We start from the raw sequence: 12,966 nt of genomic DNA on the forward strand, positions 1-12,966 counted from the left end.
ACTGTAGAGGTTTGTGACTCAAAAGTGTGTTTCTAGGGTGTAAAAGCTGCATTTGATAAGAAGCATCTGGAGTTCTCAAGACTGAATGACATGTCCAGTGAATTAACTAAATTAAATGTTGGTCATGGTGAAGGTACAGTGGCAAAGATAAATGATACATGGACTGACATACAGGAAAAATTCCGTCAGCTACATAAGGGATCCAAAGAGAAGGAAAAAGTGCTTCCAGAGAGCAAGGTAGTATTTGTAATTAGTTAATGTATTAAATGTAGAAGTTGCAAAATTTTCATAGTTAAATTAATTAGTTTTTTGTACAGCATGGAATGTAAGGGTTTTCCCGCGTCCGGCCATCCTGATTTAGGTTTTCCGTGATTTTCCTAAATCACTCCAGGCAAATGCCGGGATGGTTCCTCTGAAAGGGCACGGCCGACTTCCTTCCCTAATTCGATGAGACCGATGACCACGCTGTCTGGTCTCCTTCCCCAAAACAACCAACCAACCAACCAATGTAAGGATTTACAAATGTCTCCAAGCCAGCTGGTGTTTTGTGCACAAATCGTCTGCTATTTAAGCTTGTAATTTCAGACATAATTTGGGAAAAGATGCTTAAAAAATGAAAAAAATTTTCAGAGTGCTTTGTATGAATTCACCAACAAAAACATTTGTTTGCAGTTCTGAACTAATATTGCCTTTACATTGATCAAAATTGAGTGATGATACAGATTGTGTGTTAAATGAGGCTCTTGAACCATTTTCCTACTGCATTGTTTACCTGTCTGACTATCCCATCTCAAAACAGTATAAACACGTACCACTACCTACCAAAAAGTGGCAAGATGTGTTTCATCAAGATAGAAATATTTTATACCAGTACATTTTACTTAAATACAAGCACTCTGCATATTCTAAACTGGCCTGATTATTGTAAAGCTTCTGATACAAATAAATGCTCATGAATTAGGGCTCTGTGCTACCAAAGAACAAAGTATTATTAGAAAATGTGCTCCATGATGCAGTTGCATGGACATGGTTGGTTATTTCTATGCCTTGCTTCTTTAGATATCTCTTCTTAACATTCTTCTTTCCTTTGCATGCCAGCCCATATTTATCTTGTTTCCAATCTCTTCTCTTATTCCCTCAATTACGTCTATCTGAAAAAAGACTTTTGGGCTTTAATTGTGTATTGCACCACAATACATATTATTTATCAATTTTGTACTTTGACCACTTAATTTTATTTCTTTCCCTTGACATATTTTTAGCCTTCTCTTGATATTCCAACAGTTATTTTAAATTTACATATATTTTTTAGTCCAAGCTTTCTTTTTACTTAACAAATCTGTAATTTTAACTTTATTTCTGTGTTCATTTACTGTCTCCTTAATGTTATTTATTTATTTGCATTGTCTCATTCTGCGTATGACATTCAGTGTAAATGGACCTTCACTTTTGCATCAGTTCACTCATTTGTATTTTCTTTTTCTTTCCTTTTTCTCTTCATTCTCAGAAACAAAATATTTTGTTCCTGAAACATGATATTGTTTTTCAGTTCTTATGATTATTCCTCTAAATTTGTAATTGCAATATTGAAGAAAGATTGGAGTAGTGAGTTTGAGATCATCAGTGCATGATTGGTTCTGATGTAGTTTAGCTCAAAATGTCCATATTGAAGCAAAAGTAATGGTGTAACGTGGGCTGTAAGAAACTTCCTGTCAGATTAAAACTGTGTGCTGGGCCGAGACTCAAACTTGGGACCTTTGCCCATTAAAAGGCAAAGGTCCTGAGTTCAAAATCTCTGTCTGGCACATAGTTTTAATGATGTTTCATATCAGTGCACACTCTGCTTGTGAGTGAAAATTTTATTATGGAGTGTAAGCTGTTTTTGAATTGGTATTTCATGTGGAAAACACATTCAGTTGTCAATGTTGAACTCATGATGAAAAATTTGTATACTACTTAGCATATTTTTTCAGATTTGAAAAGATGGATTATACTACCTCCAGCTTGCTATGTGTGTATGATTAACTCACCACACAGCAATGTGTTCGTGTTGCTAGTGGTTCATGAGCTTGAGACAGATCCTCAAAATTTGCATAACTCATGCAGGATAAAGACTTTTGCAACATGGCAACAATTTCTACTTTTGTCACGTAAACCCCATCAAGACAGTCACATAATTTGGGTACTTCTACAGAGAATATTCACAATAAGTGTTAGTGATGTTCTTCTGTTATTGCTCCAATTATTTTTCATGTCCCTGTCCTCTATTAGAAGCTCTCCACAGGCATATTAATACTCAGATTGGGAACAAGCTTATTCCTATAGAAATATTATTTCATATTATTCTGTTGCACCATTGCGTGTGTTCAACCATTTGTATACCAGCCTAGTACCTGGCATAACAAACTAAGAAAGTAAAGACCTGATTGTGTTTTCATGGATCATCATCAAATGATTTTCAGAAGGAAATGTGGTGTGTTGATGTGTTGGGAAGTCCCTGCATAACACAGCTAAGATTTGAGATAGGTAGATAGTGTACAGTTTATGGAGTATAGTACAGGTTGTTAATGTTACTAATGAATTCATTTGAAACTGCATTTGACAAATGGGTAAAGGCTATAAGTATGATTTTTGAAGTTGTGGAGAAATAATCAATCTAGATCTTAATGAAAATATGTTATAATTTCTCTTCTGGTGTCAGTGTGACCCAGCACACAGTTCTGTCATATTTCACAACCACAATTTTATACATGACTTCTGTGAACTCCATGATGGATACATAAGAAAAAGATTTCTGACCAGAAAGAAGAACACTGGTTTCTTCCTCTGTTCTTGCAATGTTCCACATCAGTCATATATTCACAAGCTATAACATGCTCATAGATTAAAACAGTGATCCAGGAAGTGTAGAACAAATTTATTTTATTCCTGTCAATAAGCACAAATCATTTTGATCATTAGGTTACTGGTTTTAGTCAGCACTGACCATCTTACAATCTGTTTTACAACATGTCTTATTATAATTAAGCCACAGTGGCATCATCAAGAAATCCACACAAAATCAGCTTAACTTCATCACACATAATTAAAATATGGTGTAGACTAGGCCACAGTGGCAGCAGAGTCACCCTGTTAACAGTACTACTGTTCCAAATAAAGTTAATGTTGAAGAGTAGCATGGCTAACAGAATGACTCTGCTGCCACTGTGGCTTAGTTTACACAATATTTTCAAAATAAAGTTTATTTAGATGAGCAGTGCTGTTAACAGGATGACTCTGCTCACACTGTGGCCTAGTTTACACCATACTTTAAGTATGTATGACGAAGCTGAGCTGATTTTGTGTATATTTCTTGATGGTGCCACTACGGCTTCGTTATATTAGGATGTGTTGTAAAACAGATCTGTAGATGTTCAGCACTGACTGAAACTGGTAGTCTTAATGACCAAACGATTTTGTGATCATTGACAGAAATAAAAGAAATTTATTCAGTTATATATGTTTGCAAGAAGTCTTTGGCAAGGCATACAGTTCATTCCTACTTTCATTGATACATTTTTCTGTAACCTCAAATTAAAAATGCATAGAAAATCCTTGTCCTCCAACTACACCACATACCACCTGTGTTAGTTGCTGACAATGAAACAGTGGCTCACCAGGAAGAAAACTGGTAAATTAATTCATTTTCAAGGACTGACCCAGAACGTGTTTCATAGAAGTTCCTTCTTTGCAACAAAGTTTAATCATCATTCCTTTTTTTGTCATGACTGCTAGTTCCATAGATATCATAGACATATAATTAAATCGGTTTCATGCTGCTTATATCAGTCTCATAATTTATGGTGTTAATTGCAAAAAGAAAACAGAAAGAAAAAGAAAACAGCTGCACATATGTCCTAAAGAAATAGGGTCATGTGGCTACACTTATGAGTATAGTTCCAAATAATTGAATTTTTACATGATTCAAGAATGTTGAAAAAAACTCTTCTTCAATTTTTTCAGAGCAGTGCAGCAGTTCAGGCTGCAGATTTTGTTACTCATGTAAACAAAGTAAGGGAAGTTGTCTCTTCTGTATCCAGACAACTCAATTCATATCCTCTCAATGGTAAAGATTATGATACATTCCCAGCACAAGAAGAATCTTTAAAGGTTCGTGAATTGCTGTAATGATGGTGTAAACAAAGTAATCATTTTCCCTTGAATTGTGTGATTAATATATAATTCACCATTGCAGATAGTCAAAGAAGGGCTGCTTTCATTAAAGCCAAGGATTGATGAAATTGAGCAGCAGAGAGATGCTGTGATGAGACACATTAGGCGAGACCATTCTGAGCAAGTGAGACGGGTTGTCGATAAACTCAGAGAAGAATGGTCCCTTGTCAATCGTGGCTATACAGAAAGACATAGGTAAGAGGAAAATATTTTTGCACTGTATTTTCTTTCTCTGCCTTTTATATTAGTTTGAACAACTATTTTTAATACATAATATGATGCATAGCTATGCAGAATCTTTGTCTGTAAACTTCTTTTTATGAAACTTGCATAACAGTAGAACTAGTTATAAGCCTTTTATACTATAAGTAAATGTGTGAACATGCATAAGAACATTTTTTATCAGTCCTATGTTTCCTTTTTTCCAGTCGTTGGTTGAAATGTACAGAAATTTGGAGAGGAATGCATAATAATTGTGACACATTCTCAGAATGGCTTTGCTCTGCAGAGGCAATGATTAGTGAGTGGAATAACAAAAATTTAACTCTGCAAGAGGCAAAGTCAAAGTTAAAAGAACTAGAAAAACAAATCACTATGAAACACAGGTACCAATTCCATTATTAAATAAAGTGTTTAACAATAACTGAATTTTCCATCGGTGCTTAGCAGAATATGATACCAGTATAAAATAGAAAACACTTCCTAATGTTCTGCAAAATTATAATTATTTGATCATGAACCAGTGTTCAGCTACTTAGGCCACTGTCAGATGATAACTTGTCTCCTGATGATGACCTAAGAAGTTGAAAGGTGTGTTGTGACCAAATAAATATAATTTTGCAGAATATTAAGAAGTGCTTCCCATTTCATATTAATAAAGTGTTAAATAGTTTAATTTTATGGACTGTCATTTTTAATTAGACCCCCTCTATACCAAAGTGATACTGATGCTGACTACCATGCAGCAGGAATTCTGTTCTGGTTCTGCCACTAATTTGTTTTCTTTGGTTCAGAGACTTGAATGGGGTGGGGGTGCACTTGGCCTTGCAAGGAAAAATGAGTAGCTATTCTAAGAAGAAGCATCAGCTTTGAATTGAAAGTTAGCACTAACTGTCATGAGATAGATGTGCTAAAATGTGCCCCTCTGGGTTGGCATTAAATTATGCCATTGACAATGAATGGTCCAGTAGCTGGTAGAAAAAGGGTGATCTTCTGGAACTTCAGAAAGTAAGATACACATATTGTCCCATGCTAAGACCATTACACAGCAATAGTGGCACATTTTCAGATTACAGTACATGTTCAGTATTTCACGCAGACATTTCTGCTGTGGCGGGGATAACAGGCGCAATGTAAGTTGTGAGTGAAATGGCGAGGCAACTGCAAATGTACTCAAAAGTTGAAGTATAAGGTGCAACATGATTTTTGTGGGCAAAATCTCTAAATTGACACAGATTCACAATGAAATTCTGGCAGTATATGAACAGGCTGCAATTTTGCATCAAGCCATAGTGAAATGGTGACAACAGTTTGAGAAAAGCTGCACAGACATTGGTGATGTTGATCTGGAAGGAAGGCCACCGCAGAGGGCAATGTCTAGGCAATGGAGAAAATACATATAGGGGAAAGAAATGTTCCAATAATTAGGACATTCATACAGCAGTTCTTGAATTTGTTTGCGGAGACTTAGTGGCTATGTTGGAAAATAGTTTCATGTATCTGTGTCACTACGAAGTATAGTGCAGCACTGAATAGAATTTATTCTGCATGCCATAATAATGCATAATTTGCTTTTCAAACTCCCCACATATGTCATTTTGTGAATAATGAAGACTGCAGTAAATCCGAAGAATGCAAAAAATCTTTGTTTCATATCATTTCAAATTATCTGAATCCATCCTCAGGTGTTGCAATATCACAGCAACTTCTGTTGGCATGCATAATGATGTTTACATATTTATTAGCCTTTCAGACAATCCATCACCTTAAGATAAAGTTAAAAGTTAAGATTATCATTGTGCAAAATTTAAATTAGATACATTTGTGAATGAAATGGTATTTTTGTGCCTCTTGCAATATATATTTCATAATTTAATGTTTAAATCAGCAGCTGAAGGCTGTAACATTTAGAGCTACATATTCAGTGTATAATGCATGTCAGTGATAAACTGCCTCCCTATTGTGAGCTATTAGCATAGTTGCTCCTGTCATGTAGAATGTTAGTTCTGTTGCAGATGATTAAGTTGTACCTATTTTTACTGTCTGAAATATACCTGTTGTTTTGTTTTCAGGATGATGAATAATATTAGCTCATCATGCCGTATCATACTGAGCCAGTCCCAGCCACCGGAGAGCACTATAATACAGGAGAAGGTTGAAAGGCTTCGGAAACGGTGGCAGTTTGTGCTTTCTGAACTTACAGCACAGAGAGACAAGTAAGCCACATATGCCGTGCCTATTTATTTATTCACTTGTGGTGGACTCACTTTTTGTATTGTAATATGTGCAAAACTTTTGTGATATCATTCAACTTTGGATATACAGGGTGGTCAGAAACAGTCAGAGAAGCTTGTAAGGGTGTTGCAGAGAAAGTTGTGCTGGGAAATAATTGTTGAGGAAAAAACTCAATACATTGCACTGTTTGTGTGTTACTTAGCTTTGAAGTTAGTCAACCAGCTCATTGTGTGTGCAAATTCAAGCAAATGCACTCGCTAAAATGCAGTAATGCACAGATATCAGTGGATCTGTGAGTTACTACTTATTGAGACACTCATTACCAGTTAAAATGTACCTTTTTATGAATTGATAAATTTAAGTTAGGTGAGCAACATGTTTGTTCGGTTTGCATTTGGTGACACTCACTCTCATGGGCTGCACAGATGTGCATGCACAGTAGCCTGACTAGCTGACTTCGATGCTAGATAACTCAGAAATGGTACCACATATCAAATTTTTGTCTTAATAGCTATTTCTCAGCTCACCATTATCTACAACGCCCTTACAGGCTTTTCAGACAGTCTCTGACAACTCTGTATATACTGAACACCTTGTTCTGAGACAGTTTACAATCTGGTAAAGTTGTGTGACCAAATATGGCCATTTCACATTTTCAGGATAATTTCTAGAAAATACTCCAGAATAAGAAATCAGTACCAGTAGTGGCTTTAGAACTGTAATAAAATTACTGAGAGGCAGTCTGAAATTGTCCATTTACTTGTATTCAATGTACAGCTTTTATCTAGTGATCTAGTTGGAAAACTAATGTATATAAATAGAATATAGTTCATTACCAGAAAATTTAGTTCCTGTTTGATCTTGTTAATACAACAACATGAAAACTGTTGATGTGGAAAGATATGGAGTGTTACTTCATGCATTATATTTGAGTTGACAGTTTTCCTGACATCGCAAAACAATTGGTAATAAGCTGCATCCAGCCGAACAAATGCACTGTACTCTGTGACTTGAGTTATGAAATAACCTTTACTTACATGAGTGGTTCCATGTTATGGATTTACAAATCTCATACTGGTATCTGAATCTCTTCTTTAGTGATTATCTCTACTGTGTTTGCATTTTTTCTTTTGTTTCCTTTCTGCTACATACCATAGTTGTACCTGTGGCAGCAGCAGAAGCTATGTATTAGTCACCATTTCTCAGTGCACCAAAGCAAACAACATTCAAAAGTGTAGAACTGTCTTTTGCCTTCCTCTCCACTAAATAAATAGGTTCGTGTATCAACAACCATAATAACCTATTACAGCACTTTCGTACTTCCAATGTTCACAGGGCTATTAAATCATACTTTAACATATGTAATGCATTTACAACATACTACATACTTTTTGCTCTGTAACATAAATACTATTACTACAAGCTGTGTGTGCTTCTCAGTACTTCAGATCTATATCTGTAATACACAGCTAAACATTCAGATAAGAAATTTCAATTTAATTTTATTGCTTTATTCAATGTGTTCTACGGCATCCAGACGAAAGGAAAATGATCCAACGAAGTCCTCTATGTGATTTTTTTTTTTTTTAAGAATTGCTGCAATGGAAGTGAGTAATTTACCGAAGAGTGATCCATCATCCTTTATAACTGCTGCATCAGCTACTTTGGATCAAGTAAGAATTCTCCTTGCTTCAAGTGCAAACCCATCAGATGACACTTCACTGGCTGTGAGGCTTAGCATGGTTAAGGTAAGGGCAATTAGTGGAATAATCACATCTGAAGATGGCAATCTGTTGTTGAAACTAGTAATGTGAACATAGTAAATTATTATTTAATAACATTTATAAAGTCCCATTCTTGCATGTGGCAACATGGCAATTCTGGATAAATTATAATGATAAAGAAGAAAGTATTAAACTGTATTGCAAATGATTCTTGGTGGCTGATTTAAGAAAATACATTTTATTATAATGTTTAAGTTAGTTTGTGTGAGATGGAAAATAACACTTGTAGGCAATATTCCGTGTTTCATAAAGGAGCACTTGTATGTTTGATCCTGCTGCTTAATATAGTAACAACTGAGTGTGTGTTATTATAGTGAAAACTAAATTCCTTCCATACTTGTATTTATAAAAAAATTATCACATAAGCAATGCTATAAAACATGAAAACACAAGAAAGTTTGGAGAGAGAGAGAGAGAGAGAGAGAGAGAGAGAGAGAGAGAGAGAGAGAGAGAGAGTGTGTGAGTGAGTGAGTGTGTATTTTTCTCTCTTAGCTTACACTATCACTGACACAATGTGGCCTACCTCAAGTGCTAGAGAGCTTCCAACCCAAACAGTAACCACACTCAAACTAACGAAAATGTTAAAGTTTTACCAGCATGAGACACTTAGCAGTGAGACAGAAGCCTGAGCCAAGTTTTATAAATAGAACGATGAGCTGAATGGGCTAGCTAGGTTTTTTTATTGTTTTGTTTTGAATCACAACCAGATTGTGGCTTGGTGTGAAGTATAACTCACTGGATTATTTCAGGATTAAAAAAATTTTTTTTTTTTTTTTGCTTTGTGACACACACAACTGAAATGCTGAGAATGTAGTTCTGTTAACTAAGCATGGAACAAACTGTTTGAACAAGATATTTTAGTATTTTGTTTGACACTATAGACACATTGTATCCAGCAACCCCATGAAAAGTAATAAAATCTCTAATGCTTGTATTTGATTATTAGGCTAGAGAGGAAGAACTATTGGGTAGGAAACAAGAAATGGAGGCTTTAAATAAATCAAAACAGTTACCTGCCACAGACCAAGTCAAAAGTTTGAGTGCAGCTTTGGAAAAGGTGAGTGTGCTTGTATATTTTGATTTAAATGAGTTCATTTTATATAATCAATGTCAGTTCTTCAATTTATATAATCAATGTCAGTTCATATTTATTCAAAATGTATCCATATTGTTGCAGACAGAATTGCTGAAGGTAAATTGTAGGAGTTACTTATAGAATTTTTGTAGTTTTGGATTTAGTAAGCAGAGTGTGTATTAATAGGCAGAAAAGTGGCTAAATTTAAACTATCTGTTGAATGTAACGCATTTACATAATATAATAAGAGTTTTGTTGTTTCACTGACAATATCATTACTGAAAGTTTAAAATTGAATATAGTAAATGCATGAAGGAGTGTCAAGGAAGGAATACTCTAGACATGAAACAAAGTAGTATTTGACAAAGTAGTATTTGACATCATTAATGCATGAACATTTATGTTCAAGTAGAATGAATGTTTGTAATAAACTCCAACACACTGTTAAATGATGCGCATACATCATATACTCCATTTTTGTTTTCGAAATTTCATTTGGAGCATTTTAGTCTGTGTACTAAAATTCTCATGTATAACATAAAACAGTGTAATACTGCTTTGTGAAACAAGTATAATGTTTTGAATGATGTAAATTTCAAATCAAGATACCATTTCCATAACATTGTTCAATTCATACCATCTTTGACTGTGTTTGTGTATTTTGCAGGCATCATATGATATGGCAGCTCATCGAGAATATGTAGACTGCAAATTAGTGACATTGAAGAAGTATACATCAAATGTGGACTCTGTACTTGCTTGGATAATGGAAACGAAAACCAGAATAAATATTAGCAAAGAACTTCCTGAAAAAGAAAAGAGAAGAGTGATTGACAACATCTTGGTTAGTTCATACTCCATAATATTAGAAGTAGGTGATGTGTGCACATGTACAGGCAGGTGTGCACGTGCGCGCGTGCATGCGCACACACACACACACACACACACACACACACACACACACACACAATTTATATGTATAGTTGGGCAGGAAGGCAGGGGAACAGCAGTCAAAAGCTCATAAATAAAGATTTTACTGTGTGTGTGTGTGTGTGTGTGTGTGTGTGTGTGTGTGTGTGTGTGTGTGTGTGTCTTTGTTTGTTTTGGTTATGGTGGAGGTGGTAGTAATAGTCGTAGTAGTGGTAATAGTAATAGCAACAATAGTAGTTGTAGTAGTAGTAACTAGAAACTGTAACTGAATCATAAATGCATTAACTTTTCTTTTACAGGCATCTGTTCTTAGTCGTGAAGGAGAGGTAACTGAAGTCCTTGACAATTTCTCAAATTTGGAGGAGGAGTGTGAGACAGCTAAACAACCAGTGTCTGTAGAACTTCAGGTATTTGTTTTCACGAGGAAATTATCTATTTACTAGTGAACTAATCACTTGATTTTCTGATGACATACGTCATTCCTATAGGCTGAAACTTGATAATTCATACTTAGTGGTATTTTTAGAGATTGTTGTCATTTTTTTTTTCTTTGCACTTGACATTTCCCTGTTTATTTCCCTTATTTTGGATATTGTTGACCTTACATTTTACTTTCCTTTTGGTGAACAATAAGTATAAATCCAATGAGTAATTTAATACTTAATGTTAGAGCTGGTGTTGATTGCATATTTTGATTCACTTTCTCTAAAAAGAACATCACTTTTTTCCTTTAACTTTAGGATGAAAGCCAGCATTGTTGCTTAAGAAGGGTCATTGATTTGCTATCTTTCTCTTCAGCAATTGAGTTATTGCTCTGTCTTTTATGGTTTTGCAGTCAAAGAGAACTTAAACTCTGATCTTTCTTTTTTAGTGTTATCATATTGCACCAGAAAATGTTCTTCCACCAGTAAAAATCTGGAATGATTGACAAACCAAATTACTTTCCTTGTATTAAGCATGCTCTCTATGCTCTACATCTAACTATGATGTCAAGAAGACAGTGAACACTAATGCAAGGAGCACATTCTGCTGTTATAGCAAAATGTCTCGAACTATAAAAGTATTGTTGTTCTTGGTAATAAATTTATAGTTAAGAATGAGACAACTCTTACTAATAACATTCACATCTACATGCAAGGCATGTGAGAAATTACACACAAGTAAAAATAAGGTCCTTCCTTTGCAGTATGTTTGTAATCATATGTACCATTCACAGTCTCCTTATCCTATATTCATGTTAACATGAGATAATTTCCCATCCTTCTGATATTTATTGTCATTTACGAAGAACCAGGGAGTAATTATTTGAATAAAATGAATACAAACACCTCTCCTCCTTTCTAACATAAAGTAGAAATTGGTGACAACAGACTGATATGTTTTACATACTTGCAGGTAAATGTTACTGTCACAGTGTAACTATGCATTTAGAGGATATAGTCTGTAGTATTTTCTTTTAAAGGAAAATTGAGTATGTTATTGACATAAGAAACACATTGATAATTTACGTATGAAAGTAAACACAAATTAATATTTTTTATTTATTATTATTATTTTTGTTAACAGGAGAAAATTAAGAAGTTGATCGAAGATTGGCAGTATGTAAAGTGCCGAGGTGAAGTTGCTGTAGTTGATGGTGTAGAAAATGCTGCTTCAGTAGCCAGTACACTGAGTCAGGTTCCCAGGATTCGAACAACAGGTAGGTGAAAAACTGTACTGTTCTACTGATAGCCGGTGTGTGTGTGTGTGTGTGTGTGTGTGTGTGTGTGTGTGTCAGAGAGAGAGAGAGAGAGAGAGAGAGAGATATGTCAAAGTAATTTATATTTGTAGTAAGTTGTTGGTTTACTGGCACCAAGGCGAATACTATGAGAGACTGTTTTTACAGAAAAATGCCTGTTTCCTTCTGCCAGCCTCATCCAGCAAAACTAGTAGTCCATCTTTAATTAACATAGTGGCCACAATAGTTCAAATACTTCTAAAGAAACTGATACACTCATTTTTGTTCCTATAAAGATATTGTTTTCGCAGTCATATTTGCCACAAACTTCTCACATTTCCCTGCTGAACATAAAACATTGTTAGCAGTGTCATGTTTGTGTGAAAAATCTGTTTCTGGGCAGTAACATTACGATTTTTATGTTCTCTTTACTGTCTTCATAAATAATTGGACTACCTGTCATAATGTGTTGCTGCACAGTTTCTTTTATATCTGTGAGCCAATTTCATTATAATATTACTAACTAAAGGGCCAACAGCCTTGCCACAGTGTTAATACCGGTTCCTGTCAGATAATCAGAGTTAAGCTCTCTCCGGCTGGGCTAGCACTTGGATAGGTCTTGTAAACAGACATACAGCTGGGAGAGCGGTGTGCTGACCACATGGCCCTCCATATCCACATCCAGTGACTCCTGTGGGCTGAGGATGATATGGTGCCTGGTTGATAATGTTGGGCCTTCGTGGCCTGTTCGGGTGGAGTTTTTTTTTTAATTACTGTCTAAAGACTCCCTCAGT

The 12,966-nt window shown here is 35.2% G+C and overlaps 1 protein-coding gene and 1 long non-coding RNA gene across 2 annotated transcripts in view; one reads left to right on the plus strand and one right to left on the minus strand.

Annotated features, from left to right (window-relative positions):
- Positions 1 to 12,966, plus strand: part of LOC126248110 (dystrophin, isoforms A/C/F/G/H-like) — a 1,130,095-nt gene that overhangs the window by 115,253 nt on the left and 1,001,876 nt on the right. Inside the window, exons 35-44 of the mRNA XM_049948788.1 lie at positions 37 to 237; positions 4,003 to 4,149; positions 4,235 to 4,407; positions 4,641 to 4,817; positions 6,504 to 6,647; positions 8,258 to 8,414; positions 9,397 to 9,507; positions 10,193 to 10,369; positions 10,755 to 10,862; positions 12,022 to 12,154. Coding sequence (XP_049804745.1) covers positions 37 to 237; positions 4,003 to 4,149; positions 4,235 to 4,407; positions 4,641 to 4,817; positions 6,504 to 6,647; positions 8,258 to 8,414; positions 9,397 to 9,507; positions 10,193 to 10,369; positions 10,755 to 10,862; positions 12,022 to 12,154 — 1,528 coding nt within the window. The remainder of the gene's footprint in view (positions 1 to 36; positions 238 to 4,002; positions 4,150 to 4,234; positions 4,408 to 4,640; positions 4,818 to 6,503; positions 6,648 to 8,257; positions 8,415 to 9,396; positions 9,508 to 10,192; positions 10,370 to 10,754; positions 10,863 to 12,021; positions 12,155 to 12,966) is intronic.
- LOC126248112 (uncharacterized) lies at positions 179 to 9,078 on the minus strand. Its single transcript, XR_007545418.1, has 3 exons — positions 8,974 to 9,078; positions 7,704 to 7,829; positions 179 to 1,151 (listed from the first exon to the last, which is right to left on the minus strand). It is a non-coding gene; the product is annotated as an uncharacterized LOC126248112 (long non-coding RNA).

Source organism: Schistocerca nitens, chromosome 3 (assembly GCF_023898315.1).
Source record: "Schistocerca nitens isolate TAMUIC-IGC-003100 chromosome 3, iqSchNite1.1, whole genome shotgun sequence".
In the NCBI taxonomy this organism is placed as follows: domain Eukaryota; kingdom Metazoa; phylum Arthropoda; class Insecta; order Orthoptera; family Acrididae; genus Schistocerca; species Schistocerca nitens.